Source organism: Triturus cristatus, chromosome 1_1, assembly GCF_964204655.1.
Source record: "Triturus cristatus chromosome 1_1, aTriCri1.1, whole genome shotgun sequence".
In the NCBI taxonomy this organism is placed as follows: domain Eukaryota; kingdom Metazoa; phylum Chordata; class Amphibia; order Caudata; family Salamandridae; genus Triturus; species Triturus cristatus.
Window position 1 is genome coordinate 126,856,944 of NC_140579.1, and position 26,034 is coordinate 126,882,977.

The following is a 26,034-nucleotide window of genomic DNA, read 5'->3' on the forward strand; positions in this document are numbered from 1 at the left end:
GTACAGTCCCCCACCTATTCCCATCAATACCACTCCATTCCATCCAACACTCATTCTTTGCTTCGCCCATTCTCCCACATTCACTTCAGCTGTACAGTCTCCCACCCACTCCCATCAATACCGCTCCATCTACCTATCTTTTGCTTCACCCATTCTCCCACATTTGCTTTAGTTATAGGCAGTCTCCCACCCATTCCCATCAATACAACTCCATTCCAACCAACACCCATTCTTTGCTTCACCCATTCTCCAACATTCCCTATAGCTGTACGCAGTCTCCCACCCATTCCCATCAATACCACTCCATTCTATCCAACACCCATTCTTTGCTTCACCCATTCTCCCACATTCACTTTAGCTGTACACAGTCTCCCACCCATTCCCATCAATACCACTCCATTCCAACCAACACCCATTCTTTGCTTCACCCATTCTCCCACATTTGATTTTGCAGTAGGCAATCTCCCACCTATTCCCATCAATACTACTCCATTCACCCATTCTTTGCTTCAAACATTCTCCCACATTCACTTTATCTGTAGGCAGTCTCCCACCCATTCCCATCAATACCACTCTATTCCAACCAACACCCATTCTTTGCTTCACCTGTTCTCCCACATTCGCTTTAGCTGTACGCAGTCTCCCTCCTATTTCCATCAATACCACTCCATTCCAACCAACACCCATTCTTTGCTTCACCCCTTCTCCCACATTAGTTTTTTCAGTAGGCTGTCTCCCACCTATTTCCATCAATACTAGTCCATCCACCCATTCTTTGCTTCACCCATTCTCCCACATTCGCTTTAGCTGTAGGCAGTGTCCCACCCATTCCTATCAATACCACTCCATCTCAACCAACACCCATTCTTTACTTCACCCTTTCTCCCGCCCGTTGCCTTCAGACCCTCATACCACATCTTACCCATCTCATATGTCTTCTCCATCTTCTGGATGAACTGTTTTGCGTCAGCTATGTCTGCTGCTTGCTTGACCTCTGACATTGATGCATTCTGAATGCCGTAAGTGATGTTGCTTTTGATTGACCCAGTGAAGAGGATGGGCTCCTGCCCCACCAGCGAGATCTGGGAAGACATAAAAGTGAAGAATATAAATGTGATAGCATCTTTATGAGACGGTGTCAATGTATGACGCTTGTAGAACTCAAGGCACAATACAAGCCCTGTGCATTATCTTGTTAATATTAATAAAGTCGATGTCAATATGAATAACAATACATTCATGCAAAAAAACAAAATTGTCTCTTTATTAACAAATTCACACATCATGAACTCCACATCAACCCAGACTCAGAAATACATAATTAGGCAGGCCAAGAGACCTATGTCCAAGGTCCCCGACTGACAGATCACAGGTGGGGTGACGTGTAGTAGGCAGACAAACTGCACAAATAGGAAACCCCTGATCAATCCCACAGATAAATGCAGTGGCACCGCAATGGCCTGGGGAGAAGGGCCTCAATAAAGCACGCAGGGCTGGAGGGTATGCGCCTTACCAAAGCACAATAAAGTATAATGCCACATAATGTAACCAACACATTGTCAATCAGTACACAGCACACACAATACACACAGTGATCATGCGCTCCCCATGCCGGACATCTGGGCACATTACCTACTGTCTGCATTGTGTCAACGCAAGGTCGAGGCCCACCTGGACTCCAAGGACAGTGGTGCACATTCTTTACCAAAAAAGGCTCGCCAGAACATCTTTAAATGAACTGTATAAGGGCCATGTTAAATCGATTGGAAATTGAGAAAGTCCTCAGACCCTACGCCTGTAACTGTTCCCGCGGCCACACTGTTTAATTAACCAAACTGTTCCTGTTTTGCCAACGCCTCTTGTCTCTTGTTTTTTCAAAATATTTCATTTTCAAGCAACATTTGGATGAGGCAGCCAGGAGCTTATTGGTACTTCGAACCCGACTGCAGCCAAAGGAAGAAGACCCCGCCGGGACGGATTTATATTTGCGCATGAATGAAGGTGAGCAGACTGTGCACTTTATTGGAAGTTCTGCTAAATCCACAGGGAGGAAGTCCGTCCTGAAGCAGCGGTCACGGAGGGTACGAGACCACATCAGGGAGAAGCGTTTAAAGATAACACGAGCGCCCTACCACTGACAGAAATCTGGCATATTACCTCTTTTATGTGTCCTAGCTGAGTAGTTGTAAGGTGGCCTTAGAGGCGATACAGCGGAAGTCACCTTTTTTCCGATATTCAGCACGCTAGGAAAGGTTAATATTTATTTATTTATATAGCTCATTATGGATCCCAGGATGCTATTTTTGTGTTAGGCTATCCTGATTGGGCAGAGTTGGCACCACAATCTTATTTTTTTTTGTCTGCAAGGGTTTCTCAGTGCCACCGGTTTCTTAACACTGTTCTTATCTGAAAGAAGTGAGAGGTGTTGTTCGCTTGGACCGCTGGGCATCATACAGATGGAATGCTCGGCCAATGAGTGTGATACAGGGTGCGATTAGGACATTTATGTTATGTTATGTTATGTTATCCGGATTTGTAGAGCGCACAGCTGCTCCAGCAAAGGGGCGTCCCGGCGCTATAGAGAACAGAAAGCCGGACACAAGTAATACCACAAACAGGAACACAACAGTACTAAGATTCCAGAGGAAAGAGGAAGGTTTTAACAGCCTTCCTAAAGGCAAAAGGTTCGTTGATTGCACGGATATGAACAGGGAGAGAATTCCAGAGCCTGGCAGCAAGAACTCTGAAAGAGTGACCTCCGGCCCTAGCTCTCTTAAAGCGCGGAACTGTGACCAAATAGTTTCCTGAGGATCTGAGAAGACGCGAGGGAACATAAGGCAGAATGAGATGCTCCAAAATCTGAGGAGAAGAGTGCTTCAGAATTTTAAACACAAGGCACAAAGATTTAAACTTACTCCTCTGAACAACAGGGAGCCAATGCAGTTTAAAAATTGTATTTTTGGCCGAGCAAAATCTCGGTAAGCCAACCAGAGCCCTGGCGGCACCATTTTGAACGCATTGAAGTCTGGAGAGTTCAGCCAGATTAGCTCCCAACAAAAGAGAGCTCGCATAGTCCAACCTAGACAAAATCGTAGCTTGAACAATAAGCTGTCTGGTTGGAGCGTCAAAGAATTTAAAAATAGGTCTAAGCCCCCGTAAGATCCCAAAACACGTAGCAGCAGTTTTCTAGGTGTGACAGGCAAAGCTAAGTTTGGAATCCAGCCAAGTCCCAAGGTTCTTAACCTCAGTAACAGGAAGGGGAGTTGAACCAAGCTCAGATGGCCACCAATGATCACCCCATAGATGACTCTGCTTGCCTACAATGAGCACTTCGGTTTTTTTAGCGTTCAGTTGCAGGCAGTTATCTGTCATCCAGTGGGCCACTGAGCTCAGTCCTTCGCGGAACTTGGCAGCCTCAAGGTCGGAGGCCCCACTTAATGCAACCGCCAGCTGCGTGTCGTCAGCATAGGATACCATAGTCAGGTTCCAACGCTTGGCGACAGCAGCCAGCGGCTGCACATAAAGGTTGAAAAGTGTGGGGCTCAATGCAGACCCCTGCGGCACACCCTGAGCGATAGGATAGGGTTTGGATTGAAAAGGAGGAGTAACAACCCTAAACGTACGACCGGATAAAAACGATCGAAACCACTCAAGTGCCACGTTATCGACACCAGCCTCACCCAAACGCTGTAATAAGATAGCGTTGGAGACGGTGTCAAAGGCGGCACTGAGATCGAGAAGCACCAGTGCCGCCGTTTGACCCGAGTCAACCACGGTACGCAGGTGCTCAACCATGAATAACAACGCAGTCTCAGTGCTATGGCCGGGTCGAAAGCCATTCTGCGAGGGATCCAGAATGTTAGCACGATGAAGATGGTTAGATAAGATGGCGTTAACATGAACCTCAGTAAGTTTTGCAGCCCACGGAAGAAGAGATATAGGGCGATAGTTCTCCAGCTTTAGTGGATCCAAGGCAGGTTTTTTTAAGATCGGCATCACCTGAGCTTGTTTCCAGCTAGCAGGGACACAACAAGACGTCAGCGATAGATTGACAAGATCACGCAGGGGAGGGAAACAAAGTGACGCTGATTCTCTAAATTGTGCAGGTCGTAGAGGATCCCTGGGGGAGCCAGATTTAACTTTCGCCACAATTTTATTAAACTCTTCCATCGAAAGCTCTGGAAGAGAGGACAAAGACAAAATAGTCCTAGAGCAGGGTTCCGGCTTCTCCACAGGAACAGATGGAACAGAGAAGGAGCGATAGATGACCTCCACCTTTTCCACAAAAAAGGCGGCCAGGTCCTCACAGTGCGAGGCAGAGCAGATATCAGCGGCTGGGGCTCTACTGGCAGTAAGATCCTTAAGCACCTTAAATACAAGTTTAGTAGGATTGGTGCTGATGTTAAATTCACAAGAGTAATAGGCCGCTCGGGCTTTATTAACCGCTCTATGATATATCCCAGTCCTAGCACGATAGATCGCTTTCCTATCTGGCGAGTAGGACTTACGCCAGGCTCTTTCAGCTTGTTTGCATGATTTCTTTAAGAGCCGGAGCGAATCATCGTACCATGGACTGGGTTCAACCCGACGGCGTTTACTCTCAGCAATAGGGATCAGACAATCCAGGGCTCCAGTCAGCCAATTACAAAAGAGATCATATCCCGACTCAACATCCAAAAAAGGGCCCAGAGGATATTGATCAAGAAGCCGATGAAAATCAGCTAATTGCAGCTTTCTCCATGGACGCCTAAGAGGCACGGACGAAATTGCTTTTTGAGAAAGATCTTTAATCACAAGGTGAAGCTCTATAAGATGGTGATCAGTCCTGGCCATAGGCCTGGGAGGCAGCACTTTAGCCGCAGATAAATTGGTGAAAATCGGGTCTAAAATATGTCCACCAACATGAGTACAATGATTAACCAGCTGAACTAGCTGGAGAGCTTCCAAATCGGCAAGGGTACTACTAACAGCAGGAGAGAGGCGTATCAAAATGAATATTTAAATCGCCGATGATGCTAAAGTTAGCAGCCCTTAAGGCTAGTGTGCTGACAGCTTCAGGGAGAGCTAACCTAAAAGCGGCGTCCGGGCCCAGAGGCTGGTAAATAAGTAGCCCAGAGAAAGTAAAATGTGGATTGACCGAGATGCGAAAGGAAGCACTTTCGCATCCAGCTATATCCATAACTTTCCATACCCATGTATAGCAGGATTTAATAGCGGCCGCAATGCCACCTCCTCTCGAGTTGCGGTTTGAGTAAAAATCACATACTCGGGGGGGAAGAGCCAAGTTCACTGCAGCCGAAGCATCAACATGCAACCAAGTCTCTGACATAAACAGAACGTCAGGGGCTGCGTCCGTAAGTAAGCTATACACATCCTGATGATGTTTGACCAAAGACCGCACATTAAGATGACAGACCTTAAAATTATGCGAGTCCTGAGAATTTACCAGTGGAGGCGTGATAGCAACAGGGCAGCCTAGGAGGACTTTCCCATATGCAGAGATGGGAACAGGAGATGGAAGTCTGAACACGCACGTTGGGCAAATAGTAGGGCCAGAAAGAGGATGAAGCGGAATATGCGTACAAGGCAATGGGTCACGAAGACTAAGCAGCACATCTCTGGTATACATGATACAGAAATATGCAGAGATACAACAACCAAAAGAAAAGAACAACAGTGCCCTACCTTAGCCCTGACTCGGCGCGGACGAGCGCAGACGGGCAGGACTCTGGCACGACTCAGGCGCAGGGAAGGCGCCCCCACTGCGCGTCACCGCTGCGTGCTTGAGGGACTGACTTAAGTAGGGTGTCCATGAGTGCTCAGCACCACTGGGACACTCAAGATGGCGCCCAAGCAGTGTCACCCAGTCCCACTCGCAAGATGGCGACCAGAATCCCTCCCAGCTTCCTGAAACCCCGGAACCGGACCCGCTAAGCAGCGGTGTTACTACTATTACAGTGCAGGTAAGGGGGCATTCCCCAGACTAAAAACAGGGAGAAGATAAATTAAAAACAACACAGATAGAAAAACGGGAGCGTTTAAAATTATGTAGGACAATGCACAGCGCGTCTGCCCCACTGCACTAAATACAATGGCGCCTACACTGCAGCGCGAGCTCGAGTCAATGGCACACAAGGAATCACAGCTACCTGTCCAGCTGACCCCCTTGATGCACCGACTTAAGTAGGGTGTCCACGAGTGCTCAGCACCACTGGGACACTCAAGATGGCGCCCAAGCAGTGTCACCCAGTCCCACTCGCAAGATGGCGACCAGAATCCCTCCCAGCTTCCTGAAACCCCGGAACCGGACCCGCTAAGCAGCGGTGTTACTACTATTACAGTGCAGGTAAGGGGGCATTCCCCAGACTAAAAACAGGGAGAAGATAAATTAAAAACAACACAGATAGAAAAACGAGAGCGTTTAAAATTATGTAGGACAATGCACAGCGCGTCTGCCCCACTGCACTAAATACAATGGCGCCTACACTGCAGCGCGAGTCAATGGCACACAAGGAATCACAGCTACCTGTTTTATGGAAAAAGTTTGGACCTATGAAATTAGGTGTAACTTGCGTCTGGCCAAGAGGGGACTGAGGTTCTCGAGTTATTCCTTCTTTCAACAAACTATTGCTATTATCTTTGTTCCGGAGCCAATATCAAAGGACTACCAGGCTCACTTAGGGGCAGATTTACAAGGAACTGACGAAATCTGCAAAGATGCGTCAGTTTCCGAGCGCCAGCGCCAAATGTCCTTGCACCACCATGGATGCTCTGTATTTATTATGGTGCAAGAATTAACAGATGCGCCAGAAATACTGACGCATCTGTTGGCACAAAAATGACGCATTGCTGGAGTTGCTCATGAAAGTGACGCAACTCCAGCAATGCTCCACAACAGACAGGTGAGTCCCAATCAAAAAGCCCTGCGTCATTCCTTACTCCTGTTTTGAGCAGGCATAGGGATTTTGACGCAATTAAGGCGTAGAGTGACGCAGTGAAATGTTGTAAATTTTACTGCGTCAGTTCTACATGGCTTTGTGCATGGGAACGCCGAGTCTGCATACATTATACCTGCCACAGGTATAATGTGACGCAGCGCTTTACAACGTGACGCATCTCCCTAGATGCGTAACATTGTAAATTGGCCGCATTGTTTGCGCCCCCATTGCGTCAAAAAATGTCATGCCATGGCGGCGCAAGGGGCTTGTAAATCTGCCCCATAGTCTCTTGTATCACGCAGAGCTTCTCCGGGTTACAGGATAGCATGCGCTAGGAGCGGGCTAAGGGATTTGTAAGAAAGTCATAATTTTTTTCTCTATCAGTTCTTTTATTGTCGAGATTGCTGTTAGGCAAATGTGATTTTGTGGTGCTGCTCATTGCTGCAAAGTGTGTTTTGTCTTGAGTATTGTGTTTTTTTGTTGATGACCAATGTTTCATATGGGGGTGCTGCTATTTTTCACAAACTGTATTTAACGCCAAGAGTCAATATCGTTCCAATACTGTTTTAATTGATAATTGAATTTTTTCAGAAACTGTATTTGATGCCAAGAGTCAATATCATTCAGATACTGTGATTATTGAGCATTGCACTTTTTTCTATGTAACAACTCTTCAAATGCATTGCTATCCGTGTTTATGAAATGTTCATGTTGAATTGTTGATGCATCTGTAGAAAGCGTTCAGCTCATAGTAAAGTAATTGTAAGCAGTAAACCCAGAGTATATTTGCCCCATGATTAGCTCAAAACCAAAGAATCCTTAAAACAAAAAGCTAAGGCGTATCTTGTCCTCAGAAACTACCAAGCTTATCATGGAGTCACCATTAACACACTGTTATGTTTCTTAGGGCACCCCAATGTAGGCCTGGGTAGTCTCCTGACCCTTCACCTACATTTACTGTACCATTACACATAACAGGTTTTGGTATTGACTTTTTGCCTAATTAAGCACTGCATAAAATGCTGTGTGGTTTCCCCCGAAAACTGGCCTCATTAATTATGCATGGAGATTCTCAGAATCACAGCAGGATTATCATCTTCTGCATAATAACTATGTATAAGGGTCATCCCTTCCGTCATCCTCTGCCGACATGACACAGCAAGGTAGAATCCCCTGAGGGTACCTTCTGGGTATATATACACCATATATTTGCCAAAGCAGGAGGAAGACTTCCATGCTGACCCACTGACATGAGACGCTGCGGTTCCTTCCCGCAGACACTCCTGCTTGCAGTGGTCTGACATCCCTCGCGGGGTGTCCATCTCAAGACCAAGACGGGGTCCCACAGTCTCTCACTACAGGTAATGGGGTTGGCTTCAGCCTAGGGGGATTCTTGGCTCTACACCTCCATATATGCTAGGTACACATAGCTACATCTAGTTAGGGTAGCATCGTAGGAGCGCGCATTGTTACTGTCTTCTATTTATACGCTTGCACATATTCATTGTTTTTAGCACTATGGTAGAAATCTACCATCCATTTACTCTGTTAGTGCTTATAATCATTTATATCTGTTTCTGTCTTATCGTTGTTTCAGCACACCTATTTTACACTAGAATGACGCAGGTTCAATAAATACTTATTGAAAACGTCCCCACGGTTTATTCAGAGTGAGCATGAGTGACTGAGCGAAAAGTACTGTACTGTTTCCACGATCCCTGATGGGACAGAGTTGTTCGATAGTTACCAAGAACTATTCTCCCCTTGGTAAGAGGAGTTTACAGTGGCACTGCGAGCTAGCTGGTATACAGGCGAACATACCCAGTGGGGGTGTCTGGAATCAGTCTGGACACCAATCCCACAGTCTATGTTGTCTAAACGCGCAGATCCTATATAGGCTTATAGGAGCTACACGAAAACACATGCAAACCAGGTTCCCCACACAGACTAAAAAACGTAATAAGATTTTCTAAGAATGGCACACACGTTTCCCTGAACAAAGGAGGGAACATTTGACACTAACGCAATTGAACACTGAAAATACAAACCAAATGCACAGGTCAAAGGAAAGAGGCATTATTAGAACTATGGGCCATCTTCAAGGAGGCCCAAATCAGCAGTCTGACACTACAGATCGCAAAAAAGGTTTCCACACCTCCCCCACTCTCCCTGCATTAGGATTCTCCAATCCACCAACAGCAAATGCCGGAAACTCTTCTGTCGAACGATGAATGGTTAGACCCAGGCATGAGAGGAATCAACAGACCAGCAGGCCCAGGCAATCCCAGCGCTACCCCAGTCTAGTGCAAAGGCTATCGGAAGTTCGACACCCCTTTCCTTCGCACCCAACATATAGAGCCCCAGCAGCATGGAGAACACACATTCCTGCTGGCTCAGGCAAACACACCCAAGTGTCAGAGAGATTTGTTGTGGTCTAGACAGTGATACAGCTAGTGGGGGTGAGGAAGGGTGGCCCAGTACTCAGGGGTCCAATGATGAGGGTGAGACTACAGGACTTTCCCAGCCAAACAAGGGAGTAAGATGGGAACTGATGCCCGAGGCAGAAGAGGCACATAACTACACAACCCCATCAACCACGAGTCGACCAGAGGAAGAACCAGGAGACATGGTACTCCTGAACAATAAACCGTACAACTTTGTAATAGACACTGGGGCAGCAAGGTAATGCTTATGGAAAGGGGTGGTCCCTTTATCGAAAGACACTTTAGTTGTACAAAGGTTCTTGGGTTCAGTGGGAAGGATCCCCTTCACAAAACCCCTCGAACAAGAGATAGAAGGTAATCGCGTAAAGGACAGTATTCTCCACCATCCCCGACTAATCTATTAGGATGAGATCTGCAGACCAAACTAAAAATTATCATCTAGTTTTCCGATGATGGGACCATGGCCGGCTCCTCCCCTGGGGCCCCCACCTTAGGGCCCCAGTCACCGAGACACCCTCACCTCATAGTATACAGCCTAAGACACTCCCTACCAACAAGACCACCTTCGCAGTTGTGGTCCTGGAATATATTTGAAAAGTCTTGGAAAAGTGTAAACTTGCTCGGCAGTGGGCATGTCTCATGTACTGCTACCTAGTTAAGACAGTTAAAAAGACAAAAACCTTAATAGTCAATGGGGGTGCGAGGAGGAGAGTCTCATTGCGCTACATATACGCCTGTTGGGTCCTCTTGGACAGAACATGAGACGGGGCAAGGCAGGTGGGGACAATGGCTGTACCAGCTAGAGCCCACATGCCTCTTAAAACGCCAAGCTCAGCCTATGCCACCACCACGCCACCCCTGTGCACCTGGAAATGCGGAGAAGAGGATACCTAGTGTTATGTGGTGCACTCACCACGCCAAAGGACCCCTTTACACTGTTGAATACAATACCTGAACGTGTAGCTATCGTAAGGAATGTTGCAAATAAAGGACACAGAAAAACACTACATGGAAATGTTCCTGCCGACTGCATGGGGAGGAAAGCTGAGTAGAAAATGGACGGACACACACACACCTCACCCGGTGACACATTGGCGATCCCCAAACAGGATCAAGCCTAGAGAGACGCTGCTAAGTTGGTCCAACACAAATTGAAAAAGACCACCCTAGAGTGGGCGGCGTTGGCCGCGAGCGTGCAAATCGCACCAGTCTTGAAGGGAGTTCCACTGCAAAGCCCCATAGGTTTTCACCCTAACTCTAGTGACAGGGGCTAGGGTGGTTGGCAGCAGCCAGAACCTAGGGAATGTTACTATTGCCACAGGATGGGCCACCTGGCAGATAGATGCCGATTGAAAACATACAATAATCAGAGATCAATGGCCCAGGCCCAGCCACCACAAAATCCTCATCCAGAAAACCAAGCCCAGGGAAAACCGAGTGCACTATACATTCAACCGTAGGGAGGATAGTCAGCCGCCGCACCACCGCAACAGGGATCAGATTGTTGGACAAGCTTGTGGCAACAGCGACCACAAACAGTGAGCTCAGCCCAACAGGGACTGTGCCACAGCCTCGGCAGGGAAAGGTTAAGTGAATGGGGAGATAATGCCTTCACACAAACACAGAGTCCACATATGCATTAATCCCTTCAGTGCCCCGCCCTTTCCCCGCCCTGTGCCGGGCCTTTCATTAGCGGGCGGGGTTCATGACGAGATAGTCTCGTCATGGGCACAGCGCAACCGCGCTCCATGATGAGACCATCTCGTCATGGGCACTGAAGGAGTTACGATAGCCCCCTGAGTCGATACCATCCACACACCCGCATCTCAAAAAATTAGCTGTTACCACAACCAAAGGAAGGACCAATGAGACAACTTTGGGAATACAATCTTTTACTTGCATCTGGGGAGTTAGGGCTGTTGGGTGTGTTTTGTTGATCGGTTATCCTTACCAAAGTTCGCCAAAGAGCCTAGGCCCCAATCTGCAGCTGAACCCCCAGGGCGGGGTTGGCTAGCCACACCCAAAGAGCAGGGAAGTCTCATAAGGGGGCGGGCGGCTACCAGTCAAAGTGCTTAAAAACAGGCACCCAGGTCCCCCTTGTGCAGTGTCAATGGGGACGGGTTCCAATTACTAAGTCAAAAGGGCCCCATTCTCAGGCATCTAGTTCGGGACCCATGTTTCCTTCATGGCGTGAGGTTCCAACAGCACTCCCAATAACTAGAAGCCTCCAGCCAAATGAAGACCTTTCAGTTCTAAAACGAAGCTGTACCCAAGTGATGGGAACCAGGTTTCTTGTACGCCTGGGATAGTAACGATCCCACGACCTCAACAGCACACACAAAAGAACCAGTGAGCTGCGAGACCCCCGTATGGCGTTGAGTCAGTTGGGAGGTTCACCAGGCTAGCCAGACATCACAGAATTACGAGGCAGTCCCGGTCCAGTAGTCATCCATTGTCAAAGTTTGGCGAGGATTCTTGGTTTTCGCCTCGGGCTCCCCACATTCACAAGTGGTGTTTTCTTTACTTTCCTTTGAGTTGTCCACATCTTCAAAGTCTGGTCACCGTACAATACCCCTTCACACTAAATAGCGGCAGGAGTATGTCGCGAATTAGAAGTCCTTAGCCACAAGTTAGGAACGGCAGATCCAAAATCACTGAAGGACGTAGTCCGAGGGAGAGGGGGGTGCCTGGGAGAAGGGACTCCAAAGAGTCCCTCACACTTCCAGGCAACGGGTAAAACGCAGAATGCATTTACCCCCATATCAGGCCTAGCCTTTAAGCAATGCACTAGGCCTAACATACACCATATGGAGAAAGAAGTAAACCCCGACTTTGGACACCACAAAATGGCATGATCAGGGGTACCGAATATGCTACTTATCAGTATGCATCTGTTCTTGGCATGTAGGGCTGCTGACATTCATATCTGTGCATAGATCGCCGCCTAGTGTTGGGTCCGGATGATTGCACATTGTTGTCCTGGAAGAGTCTTCGAAGTATCACAAGATAGATGGCTCCTCCCCTGGACTACAGTGCGCATGGGCATCCTCTCCATCCTCAGATTGTTTTTCGCCATTGTGGCAGTGATGGAGTAGATACAGTAAGTGATAACCATGCTATACAGAAATTCTGAGTGCTGCAGCCGCTACAGGCGCCGGGGAGGAGGGTGGGCGATATGAATGTCAGCAGCCCTACATGCCAAGAACAGATGCATACTGGTAAGTAGCATATTCGGTTCGAGGCATGTGGGCTGCTGAATTCATATCTGTGCATAGATTATATAGCAGTCCCTCCATTAGCGGCGGCTGCCCGTGTCAGCTGCAGCAGTCTGAAAAAGGGTCTTGAGAACAGCCTGTCCTACAGCTGCCTGCTGTTTTGAATGTACATCTACACAGTAGTGTTTAGTAAATGTATGTATAGTGGACCATGTGGCTGCTCTACATATTTCCTCTAAAGGAATGTTACCTAGGAAAGCCATGGACGCCCCTAACTTCCGTGTTGAGTGGGCTCTTGGGGGAATCGTTAATGTGCGTTTAGCCTTCACATAGCAAATTTTAATACATTTAACGATCCATCTGGGTATCCCTGCTTTGGAAATGGCGTTGCCCTTGTGTTGTGGAGAAAAGGCAACGAACAGTTGTTTGGTTTTCCTAAAATCCTTTGTTCTGTCTATATAGTACATGAGGGCCCTCTTTACATCTAGTGTATGGAGCATTCTTTCTGCGACATTTTCTGGATTTGGAAAGAAAACCGGCAGTTCAATAGTCTGATTTATGTGGAAATGCGATACCACTTTAGGCATGAATGTGGGGTTGGTATGTAGTACAACTCTATTTGCGTGAACCTGTATGAATGGCTCTTGAATGGTTACTGCCTGGAGTTCACTAACTCTTCTCAACGAAGTGATCGCCACTAAGAAAGCTACTTTCCATGTGAGGAATTGAATCTCACATGAATGTAGAGGTTCAAAAGGTGGACCCATCAATCTGGTGAGGACCACATTCAGGTTCCACACTGGTGCTGGTGGGTGTGTCGGAGGAATCACTCTTTTGAGTCCCTCTAAGAAGGCTTTGATGGCAGGCACTCTGAATAAAGAGAGGTGCTGCCTGTTCTGAAGATAGGCTGCTATTGCGGTTAGGTGTATACGGATGGAGCTGAATGCCAGATTGCATCGGTATAAGTGTAACAGGTAACAGATGATGTTCTGAATGGATGCATCTAGTGGGTTAATGTTATTGTTTTTACAGTAAATGACAAACCTTTTCCATTTAGCCGCATAGCAAGCTCTGGTCGTGGGTCTCCTGGCCTCCTTGATGATATTCATACATTCTGGAGGCAGGTTCAGGTAGCCAAACTCTAAGACTTCAGGAGCCAGATCGCCAGGTTCAGCTGTTGGGGATCTGGGTGCTGAATTTCGCCATGGTTCTGTGTTAAAAGTTTGGGCGTTAGCCGTAGTCTTTGATGGGGTACCACGGAAAGTTCTAGAAACGTGGTGTACCACGGCTGGCGTGCCCATGTTGGAGCAACCAGGATGAGTGTAATCGAGTGTTGCCTTAGTTTGCGTGCCACTAGCGGTATTAACGGCGCTGGGGGAAAAGCGTACGCAAATCTGCCTGACCAGTTCATCCATATTGCATTGCCCTGCGACTGTGGATGGGGGAACCTGGCGGCAAAGCTTTGACATTTTGCGTTCTCCCTTTTGGCGAATAGGTCTATCTCTGGATGACCCCACTGCTGGAAGTACGGTTGGAGTACTGACGGATGTAGCTCCCACTCGTGCATTTGGTGGCTGTGTCTGCTGAGCAGATCCGCCATCTGGGTGTCCTTGCCCGGGAGGTGTTCCGCCATGAGGAATATGTTCCTCTGTATGGCCCACTTCCACATGCTCTGAGCCAGGTGAGACAACTGTGGAGAGTGTGTTCCTCCCTGCTTCTGTATGTAGTACATGGCAGTCATGTTGTCCGTCCGGATCAACACGACTTTTTTGCACAAGTGTACTTGGAATGCCTTCATTGCCAGGAAGATTGCCATCAGTTCCAGAAGGTTGATGTGCATCTTCCTTTGCTGTGTTGTCCATAGTCCCTGCACTGTGTAATTGACTACATGAGCTCCCCATCCCTGGAGAGACGCGTCCGCTGTCAGTATTATTTGTGGAACAGGCTCTTGGAACGGTCGGCCCTTGCAAAGGTTTTGTGGATTCCACCAATGCAGAGAGTTGTATGCCCGACCGCTCACCAACACTAGGTCTTTTAACTGTCCTTGAGTCTGATTCCATTGACGTGCCAAGCCCTCCTGAAGCGGGCGCATATGTAGTCTCGCGTGCGGGACTATGAAAATGCAGGAGGCCATCATGCCTATCAACTGCATGAACACTCGCGCTGGAAGGGAGTGTTGAGGTTTGAACTTTTTTATCAGCAGTTGCATGCTGTTGATCCTCACCAAGTTTGGCTGAGCTTTGGCTGCCAGAGTGTCTATGGTCGCGCCCAGGTACTGCCGTACGTGGGCGGGTTGAAGGTGTGACTTTGGATAATTTAGTGAGAATCCCAGACTGTGAAGAAGGTGAATGGTGTGGGAGACGTGGCTGGCACACTGCTGGGCTGACTTTGCCTGAACAAGCCAGTCGTCCAGGTAAGGGAAGACGTGAATGTGCTGTCTTCTTAAGTGTGCAGCCACTGTCGCTAGGCATTTGGTAAAGACTCTGGGCGCCGTCGTTACTCCGAAAGGGAGTACTTTGAACTGATAATGCTGATCCTGAAGAGTGAACCTGAGATATTTTTTGTGTGAGGGGTGTATAGGTATGTGGAAATACGCATCCCTCAAATCCAGTGTTGCTAGGAAGTCTCCCTGACTGAGTAACGGTAGAACCTGCTGGAGGGTGAGCATATGAAAATGCTCTGACAGAATGTATTGGCTGAGAGGTCGCAGGTCCAGTATAGGTCTGAGAGACCCGTCCCTCTTTGGGATCAAGAAGTACAGAGAGTACACCCCTGATCCTTGTTGGTCTACGGGCACGATTTCTATGGCGCCTTTCTGCAGCATACTTAGTACTTCCTGCTGCAATAATGCCAAGTGCTCTGCGGACATAGGACGGTGTCGTGGCGGTATGTTGGGTGGATTGGATATTAACTCTAGACAATAGCCCCACTGGACAATTTCTCTGACCCACCTGTCTGTGGTGATGGATCTCCAGACTGGCAGGAACCATTGGAGTCTGCCCCCAACCGGTGTTATGTGGTCGGGGGGCAGTGACAAGATGTCACTGTTGGTTATTGGCGGAGGACCTGGTGTTGTTGTGTCCTCGTCCCCTGCCTTTAGTGCTGGATCCACGATATCCACCCCTATCGTTTTTTTATCATAGGTACTCTGGGTACCTCCTTTATTGTACTGCTGCTGGGACCCCTGCCCTCTAGCTGCTCCTCTATTTCCGGGACGACGAAAGGAGCCACTCCGAAACTGCTGCGACTGTAGAGCCCCCATAGATTTCGCAGTTTCAGTGTCCTTTTTAATCTTTTCTAGGGTAGTGTCAACTTCGGGGCCAAATAAGAAGTCTGGGTTAAGTGGTTGATTTAAAATATTGCTTTGAATTTCAGGTTTGAAACTTGATATTCTCAACCATGCGTGCCTCCGCAACATTACACTAGTGTTGATTGCCCTAGCTGCAGTGTCCGCTGCATTTAGTGCGCATTTGATGGACGCATTTGTAATGAGTTGTCCCTCTCTGATGAGGAGCTCTGCGCCATCCTTGTATTCATCTGGTAGGTGCTCTAGCAGTGTTTCTAGGGTATCGTAGTGTGACCTGTCATATCTGGCGAGGAGTGCCTGAGTGTTGGCAATGCGCCAGATGTTCGCTGCTTGTGCCGCTATCCTTTTCCCTGATGTTTCTAACACTTTGGACTCCTTGTCCGGAGGAGGAGCATCCCCGGTAGTTTGGGAGTTAGCTCTCTTGCGAGCATTGGAAACTACCATGGAGTCCAACGGCAATTGACCCTTAATGTACATGGGGTCTCCTGGTGCAGGTTTGTAGTTTTTTCTCTATTCTCGGGTTCAATACCCGTGCTCTGGTTGTCTCCTTAAAGATGTCCTTAGCATGTTTAATCACCCTTTTTAACATTGGGAGAGTCTTCACCGTTCTTTCTGATGTGGAGAACGTGTCCACCAAGAAATCCTCCTCCACAGAGTCAGTATGAAGTTCCACTCCGTGATTGGCAGCCGCTCTTTCAATGAGCGCGTTAAAAGCAGCAGTATCTTCAGTGGGAGATGGTTTGACATTATAAAGAGGAGCATCAGGAGCATGTTGCGGGTCTCCTGGGTCATTAGGGTCTCCCCATGCCTGATCCTGGTCTGGCTGTTGGTCATCAGGGTCAGTATCCACAGGATAAGTGGAATCTTCAGTATAACCTTCTCCTGCATTCGCCTCCGAGTGTGTGGGAGAAAAGGATGGTGGGTCCCGATCATATGTGTGGAAATGTTCTACCAGCACTGGTGTCGACCCTGAAGTCAGTTTCCGTTTGAGTGGAATTTTGTATGAGTCCAAAGGCTTTTCTGTTATAATTCTCCGCTTGCGGAATAACAGTCTACCAGTGTCGACGTCGATAAACTGTTCCTGAGAGTCTTTGACATCAGTTCTGTCCGTGGACACTGTGCGTGGTGTGTTGATACTTTTGCGAGGTCCCGGTGGTGGCAATCCAAACCTGATCGGTGCCGGCGCCGAGTGAGTCTCGGCGGCCTTGTCCGGTTCGGGACCTGTTTTTGGTCGAAGAGTGACCCGGTCCCTGATGCGCCTCAGTGACTCCGACACCTGTTGTACCGTGAATGCCGACGGCGCTTTTGATCCGACGGGCTCTTTGGAAGCAGGCCTCTACGCCGTGTCCGGTGTCTTGCCAGTCTTCGGGCTTCGGTCCGAAGTTTTGGATCGACGCCCTGCCAATCCGGAATCTTGGCAGTTTTCGGTGTTGACGTAGTCGGACCGACCGCCCTGACCTTGGTTGGTGGTGCTCCAACCTTCGGTGCCATAGGCCTTAGCGTCTTCTCGGGACCGAGGGCCTTCTTCTGGTTCTCGGTGCCGAGGTCCTTTTTTGGTTTCTCGGTACCGTAGCTCTTCTTTGTTTGTTCGGTTCCGACGGCCTTCTTCTGTGGCGACGGATCAGAAGGTGTCGACGCCTTCGATCCGACCTGAACCAGTTGCACTTTCGGTTTTTACTTGACCGGTGCAGGTTTTGGTTTCGATTTCACGGAATCGACTCCAGTCTTTTTTGATAATTCTAGCTCTCTTGAAATGTTCGAAGCCGGGCCTTTAGGCGGGGCTGTAGAACGATCCGACTGATCTTGGGTAAGGCCCGCAGGCGATCCCTCGACCTGAGCCTTATGAAGACTATCTGTCACGGCCTCCGCCTCGACGGGTTGGCCTAGCTCCTCGCCTGAGCTATCTTCCTCGGCCCCAAGGGCCTCATCGTCGTCTCCTACCTAGTCGACGACGTTTCGCACTGGAGGATCTCTTCACCATCATCGTCGTATTGGGATTCCTGCTCCGAAGCAGGGCCCGAGTCTACCTCTTCGACGCTCTCGTCTTCTTCATCCTCGGTGCCGAATATGTTAACCGGGGTAGGCGCCGATTGTTTGGCCTCCAATCTAGCCGCTCGTTGTGAGAAAGTGGCTCTGTATATACTGTTCCCTAATAGGTACAGGGTGTACAGAGTCCACAGTCCCCCAGAGGCTGATAGAGGTCAAAGTTAGGTATGAACTTACTCTCAAAAGTGGTAGCTTGGTCGAGCAGTAAGGCAGTACCAGAGGACAGTGTAAAGCATTTATTGTACACACTCAGTCAGCAAATGGTTTCACACACTCAATAACTGAACTCTAGGCCAATGGTTTATATATATAAAATATATGCTTGTTTTATTTTTAGAACCACAAAGGGGGTAAAAATATACTTTCTCAGAATGAGAGGTTGAATATAAATACTTTTGTCTTAATCAATAAATTTGTGTAAACAGTCACAGTTGGTTGCAATAAACAATCCTATTTCCTAAACATAACAATGCATTGAGCTCAATGGTAAATTCAGGTTATTTGTAATAAATTACTTTTCAGATTACTTTTGGAATTACAGGTCTGGCTCCTAGAACCAGCCTTGGGTCAGTATTCAGAATCAAGTGATGAAAGTCGACTTAATAACTGTAATGATTTTTAAATAATATTTAGCTATTTCAAAAGTTAGCACTTAGAAAATATTTCAAAGAAAACATTCAATGGATCTCTATGGCAAGAAATTCAAATTGCAGGTAGAGTACTTTATCGTTACTTTAGTAATCCAGGACTGGGTACCTAGACCCAGGACTGGGGTCCTTATCAAAAACAGGTAAGTAATTTCGTTTGCAGAAATGGTACGATTTTAAAAGAATATTTCAAATTTGCAAAAATAGACAGAAGAAATTTCACAGAAAAGCAGACAATGGTTTCCTATGGGAGAAAAATGAGTTGGAGGTAAGTATAGTTGTGAACACTTTTCAGGGTCAGGGCGGGCACCAAGATCCAGCACTGGGAGCTCACCTAGGAGCAGGTGAGTAAATTCGTTTTTGTCACTTGGCTGATTTTTGGTGAATTTTTGCAGTTTTGAAAAGTTCACACTTAGAAGATTTTTGAAGAAAAAGCCAGTCAATGTTACCCTATGAGGAAAATGAAGTTAGCGGTTTAAGGGTAAGTACTCGACTGGCAGAGTTGAAATTCCGGGCATGGACTCAGGGGTCCCCCAGTGTCAGGTAGGTACAGTTGGTTCACCCTCAGCGGTTTCAGGACGGCCGGGTGCAGAGAGAGTTAGGCCCAATGTTATCCTATGAGGGATAGGGGGCCCTTGGTTGGTGGCTGCTGTCTGGCAAGCCACGCGGCTGTGGGAGCTGGGCTCCTGGTCACTTACTCAGGGCAAGTGGGGAAGTAGGTTAGTGTAGAGAGGGCACTGCCAGGGCCACTCGGGCGGCTGGGTGCAGGGTGCTTTTGAGCCTTCGGGCGCTCAATGGAAATCAATGGGAATGTTCCGGTTTGGAAAAAGGCTGCAGGCTCGGGGACGAGGATGTTTCAGGTGCCACCACCACTTCGAGAGGTAAGTTGGGTAGTTGTAGGTTAGGTGGGTACCCCGGGATTGGGCACAGGGGGCCGCAGGGCGCCGGGTGCAGGGGTGCCTTTTGACGTCGGGAATCTTACCCTCTGGTTGATCGCGGTTGGGGTGGCACTTGGTTCTGAGGCTGCAGGCTTCTTCCGGGATGTCGAGGGGGGTCCTTGGGTGCCGGACTCTGGGTCACAGTCGCCGTGGGGTCGTCCTCAGGGTCTTTGTCCACTCCGGCACTGGCCAGGCTTGCCTGGTGCAGAGTGTGTTGGGTCCGCGGTTCCGGGCTGCTGCCAGGGGTTAAAAATAGGTTTCTTGAGTAGAGCCTCTACTCATGGGAGTCCCAGGGGCTTAGAGCCAAAAGGTAGCCAGGTCCTCCGGGTTGGTGAGGTTGCTGGCCACGAGAGATGCCGCTCTGGTGCAGGTTCGAGAGTCGACAGGCCGGTAGGGCTGGGGCCTAAGCAGTTGGTGTCTTCTTCTCTTTTTAGCAGCTGCAGGGCAGGTCTTTGTTCTTCTTGCAATTTTCTATCTGGAATCTAAGGAAGGAAGGTTCAGGGTGCCCCTAAATACTAGATTTAGGGGCGTTACAGGTAGGTGAAGGCCAGGGACCAATGGGTCCTTGTCCTGGGGTGGTTACACCCCCTATCCTGCCTCTCTCCTGTGGGAGGGGGGCAGTAGCCTAATCCTGATAGGGTAGGGCCTCCCATCTTCAAGATGGCGAGAGCCCGGAGATGTGCTTCACCTCGCCTCCCCCACCTGAGGGGTGGGGTGGGCAGGCTGGCACATCCCCTGTCCTTGTATGGGGTTTCCGGCCAAGCTTCCCGCCAGAGTGGGGGGTTGCAGTGGCCTGGGGAAACTCCAAATGGCGGCCTGCCTTTGAAGCTTCCCTTTGCTCATCCTGGGGGAGGAGATTTCTCACCTCACCCAGGATGTGCATTGTTGCAGGCCCGGAAGAGCAGGGGCTCTCCCACCCAGGGGTCCAGCAACGTGTCTGCTGTGTGGCAGCCTGGGCAGCCTCAGAGCAGACGTGGATTGTAAGTTAGCTGTAAGGGGGCATCTCTAAGATGCCCTCTGGGGTGCTTAGTACATTAAATCCTACACTGGCATCAGTGTGGGTTCAATGTGCTGAGAAGTTTGATACCAAACTTCCCAGGCTTCAGTGTTGCCAATATGGTGCTGTGGAGCTCGTGTTTGACAAGCTCTCAGCACCATGTACTCTTAAATGACAGCACTGCACTTACAGTGCCCAGGAATGGACCCGGGTACTGTAGGGGCACAGGGCTCCTGCTCCTGTGCCCACACCATAGGCGTAATGCACCCAGCTAGAGGGGTGGCTGACATATGCCTTGGCAGTGTAGGTGATGGGCATGGTACACAGTGATGTGTGCCATGTCGACTCTTTGTTTTGTCCTGGACCCAGACACTCAGCCTGCAAGGGCAGTGTGTGTGTAAGGGTACAGGGCCTCTGAGGGTGGCACAATGAGTGCTGAAGCCCTTAGAGGCCTTCCCTGGCCACAAGGCCCTGGGTACCTAGGGTACCATTTACTAGGGGCTGACATGTGGCTAGGGTTTGCCAATTTGGAGTTTGTGTGGTTTAAGGAAGGAACATAGGCCCTGGGCACCTGATTGGCAGGAACCCAGGGTACACTCAATCGAAGTACATTCAGCAATTTAGCAAAAAGTGGGGGCATACCATGCAAGAAAGATGGCACTTTCTCACACTCGTCTATTCCGAAGGGTCTTCTTCGACCGGAACCGGGCGCAGGCCATACACCTGGACTCATCATGATCCGGTGATAAACATTTGTTGCACACCGTATGGACATCGATGTGTGGATATTTAGCGTAACATAGAGGACATCTCTTGAACGGAGTCCTCGATTCCCTCTTCGAACGTCGATCGCTGGTCGGACCGAAACTCGGTCTGAGAAGGGTGAATAAGTTTAAGTAACAAGTCTAAGAAGGTATCGATACCGAACGCAAACAATACCGTCGGTACCTAAAGGCTGTCGGCCCTAAATAAAGTTTTCCTAACCTGAGCTAAGATAAGCACATCCGAACCCAATGGCGGAAAAAAACAATCTGAGGATGGAGAGGATGCCCATGCGCACTGTAGTCCAGGGGAGGAGCCACCTATCTCGTGATACTTCGAAGACTCTTCCAGGACAACAATGTGCAATCATCCGGACCCAACACTAGGCGGCGATCTATGCACAGATATGAATTCAGCAGCCCACATGCCTCGAACATGGGTGCTGCGGAACAACTCTCCGACTCCCTTTGCCTCTTAATAGATAAGATGGCAGACAATGCAGGAACTGGGGAAGTGTCCAATGACCAAAAAGAGTGTGCCCAAAATTTGCCCCAATGAAGAGTCTAGAGAAAGGGTGCAGTCAAGATACCCAGCACCATGAGGGAGGGTCACGTTGCACGCAACATGCCAACAACGTAGAAGAATGCACACACGTGGTCCCGGGTCACGTTACAACCACCAACACACTTAACAGCGACACGGCCTCTCACACAGTCCCGTGCACATGTAGGTTGAAATCAGCCAACAGCTATGGCACCCCCGTACTCACATGAGGGAGACAGGGTCTCAGAAAACTGGCAGCGCCCAAAAACCCTTGATAAAAACTGATACGGTCCATCACTATGATCACAAAACCTGTTCCATAAACATTTCGCATTAGTCCAAGCACCCAGTTAGGCCCAATGCCTCATAAAATAGATTACAATCCCCTAATCATCAATAAGTTACCTTTAAGCTTTAAGTATCAAAAAAGATACCACAATCTGGGCCACCTTCTGGTGCCTCACTAAAACGTTTGCGTGAACGGAGTGAGGGGAATACATCCCTGAAGGGAAATGCAGAAACCCCGAAGAATAATAGTTTAACGATGGCACATGCAATGTTTTCTGACTTAACAAAATGAACCAAGCTCTTATCCAATAGGTTTATAATCAGACTTCCAAGTGCATCACCTTTTTTAGCTGGCACATCAACACCCTGGCACGACCCCAAAGCATAAGACTCAGAATTGCAAACCGCATCAGGAATGTTGTATTGAACTGTTAGACGAAAAAACTCAAACACCAGAGGACCACCAACACCTCCCCTGGATCCATATACATCTGCAATGGCCACTAATATGTTATGTGTTACTGCACTCCTATGTAACTTCTGTCTATTCTTGGTGCTGCCGCACTGATAAAGAATCGCCTGGTCCAATGGAGTCTGTTCGAAAGCTATCACAGCGCTGGTGCAGGGATCTGGCCCTTGTCACTTACAATTACACCAACCCAAACACTAGCATACCGGATGCACTACACGGTGTTCGGTTCCACAGCACAGTGATGGTATCAGCACTTGATGGCCGTGGGCTCCAAGACATCAGCCAGGTCATGGTACGTCAGTTCACTGATACCACATGCAGTAGGCGCAGGCAGGCTTTACTTGTCCCAATAGCTTGCCCCTGAAAAAACAAAATGCCTCCTACAATTATCTCTATGCAGAATCAGGGCCAAAATGTAGCCCAACAAAGTAGAACCCTACAGAGTAGTAGTGAATCTGACCCTATACGAGACCAACCCTATGGCTCTTTACCTTTTCACCGAGTCTAGCGATATCCAAACTGAGCTGAACAGGATGTGCAGGAAGGGCACTATAGGGGAAGATACTGTCTTCCCCTATACTGTCGTGCCCCGAGACCTCTCAGAGATAAGATTCTTGAAGGTAGCAAAATGCTTAACTCAATGCACAAACACATCCGCTCTTGTCTCCAATTGTGGTCCAAGGGTGGCCCTTGACGTATTTGAGGCGGCCTTCTTCAATAGCAAGTGGACTCCAGACATGGAGTTCCTGTGTAGGGCTGTCCAGCTCCATGATATGAAGGGAAAGGAGTCTCACCAGAGAGGGATGAATAAAAGCATGTCAGGAAGTCTGGGATACTGAGGTGGGAGGATACACTCGGCTAGAAGAGAAGGGGCAACCCCTAATTGTACAGAAACTTACACAGTATTCCTTGTGTTTCACAGGTAAAGGAACGCTTCCAGTGGGCACGAAGAAAAACTGAGGAAACGATAGTGCACATTCTGGATATGCAATGGGGCCCATCCACGCTGATGGATACCTACTGGCAATGCAGGTAGTTTGCCTACACTCAGCTCGTCCCTGGATAGTGCAGACTCTGTTCCCTGGTCACCATGCACACCCCTGCCCTGGTCATTCCTGTAGAAGAGCAATCAGATTTATACCAGCACCCACAAAGGAAGAAGACAACCTTGCTGCATCAGGCTTGTGATAAAAAGAACTACAGATTATTTTTGCTGGTGTTGGAACTAAGACATTCCAGAAGGATTTAGAGGATTCTTGGAAACACAAGAATCTGCGGTAGGGTCAATACCCTTCTTCATCGTGCAAAAAAAAAAGCTAATGCCCACTGGATCCCAATAACTAGGTGGGAAATGCTTAAGATGATGAACAGTACTGAACTCAGCCTTCAAGAAGAACTGAGAGCAATTCGCCTCATGGTGATGCAGCATCGGAATGTGTTAGACTTAATGACCGGATGTGTGCCAAGATTGGTGCGCCCCGCTGCATGTTTATCCCAGGGAACAACATGGATAATGGGACGTTAACTCTTGCCATCCAAGCACTGCACAATTTACAAAGAGACATGCATGAGGAGGAAGGTGCCCCTGAGCAAAAGTGGTTCTCAAATTGGTTCTCCTGGCTCTCCCAGTGGCTTTCCAGTCTGTGCTCATCATTGATGTTAGTTTTGATTGCATTCTTGTTTTTGTGTGGATCTGGGCAATTGGGGATTTACTGCTGTGAAAACACAGTCCTCAACTCCACGTCAACCCCAACTCAGAAATACATACTTAGGCAGGCCCTGAGACCCAGGCCCGATGTCACTAATTGACAGATCACATGTGGGGTGGCACATAGCCGGCAGACAAACCACACCAACAGGAAAGCCCTGATCAGTCTCACATATAAGTGCAGCGATACCACAATGGTCCGAAGAGATAGGCCTCAATAAAGCACACATGGCCGGAGGGGTACGTTCATTCCCAAAACACCATAAAATCAGATGCCACATAAAGTCACAAACACATAGCAAATCAGGACACAGCACACAGAAAACATGTGCTCCCCATGCCAGACCTATGGACACGTTACCCACTGACTGCCTTGTGTCCCCGCAAGGCTGAGGCCCACTTGGATTCCTCTTCGAGTCCACTAATTTATGACTCCAAGGACAGCGATTTGCATTCTTTATCAAAAAAGGATCACCAAAACTACTTTATGGCTTTCAATAAACTGTATAAAAACCATGTAAAATTGATTCTAAACTGAGAAAGTCCTCAGGCCCGATGCCAGTAACTGTTCTCCCGGCCGCACTCTTTAATTAAACAAACTGTTCCTGTTGCTGTTTTGCCAAACACCGCTTGTCTCTTGTTTTTTCAAGGTATTTCATATTCAAGCAACAAACTCATTCATGGACAAATGAAAACTTGCCTAGGGGCCTTCATAAAGCCAAAGAGGACTTCAATGCAGGGCTCATATTCACATCATCAGGCCCAAGAATTTCTTTTGTGCAATGAAATCATGAATCAATTGTACGTGGCCTTTATTTGGCCCAAAAGGGTTAATCGACGGACCCTGGTGTTCACAAGCTAAACTGCTGAGGGTTGAGGGAGGCTGTGCAGTAAAGGTTGTCAAGAAGCAAGTACCTGCTGTGTCTGGTTTACACATTGTATGCCACATGTCGAAGTCTCTTATACCCAGATCCATCCACAATAGGGAGAGAAGCAATGAAAAGTGTGAGCAGCAGGAATCCATACGGTGTCCCTGTGTAGCAGCATGGGTACTGATGGTGTTCAGCTTCTGAGAGATGGAAAGATAGGGGCAAGACGATTGCCAAATAGACTGAACTTTTAAAGTGCTACTTCTGAGAGCCATGAGGTAACCATGAGCAGTCTACTGATGCGTGGTTAAACAATGCAGTGGCATTATTCTATATCAACCAACCAGCTGAGACTATGGCACAGGCTGGCAAGGCTCCGGTCCTGTTCTTTTACAGGACAAAGCCTGACGTGGGTCTTGTTCCTTTATATGGCACAGACTGGCCCATGCAGGGCAGGTTCATGTACATGCACTGTGTAGCAGTCCAGGATAGGGTCCTTGCAGGGCGCAAGCTAGACCCAGGCAGGCACTGTATACAGACTGGTCTGGTTTTGAACCAATTCCCTTTCACACCACTTTGGCTTGGTCTGAGTTACAGGCCAGCGATTGGCACAGATCTAAATTAGATTTACTGTGCAGGGCACAAAATGGCACATGCGGATACAGGCCAGGTCATGTTCCTTTGCAGGTACAGGCCAGGTCAGGTTCCCTTGCAGGTACAGGCCAGATCAGGTTCCCTTGCAGGTACAGGCCAGGTCAAGTTCCTTTAGAGGCACAGGCCAGGTCAGGTTCCTTTGCATGTACAGGTCAGGTTCAGGTTCCCTTGCAGGCACAGGCCAGGTCAGGTTCCTTTGCAGGTAC

The 26,034-nt window shown here is 48.5% G+C and overlaps 1 protein-coding gene across 1 annotated transcript in view; it reads right to left on the reverse strand.

Annotated features, from left to right (window-relative positions):
* Nucleotides 1-26,034, reverse strand: part of LOC146869761 (antigen peptide transporter 2-like) — a 289,288-nt gene that overhangs the window by 18,908 nt on the left and 244,346 nt on the right. The window contains exon 10 of the mRNA XM_085614455.1: nt 923-1,082. Within this exon, the coding sequence (XP_085470581.1) occupies nt 923-1,082 (160 nt within the window). The remainder of the gene's footprint in view (nt 1-922; nt 1,083-26,034) is intronic.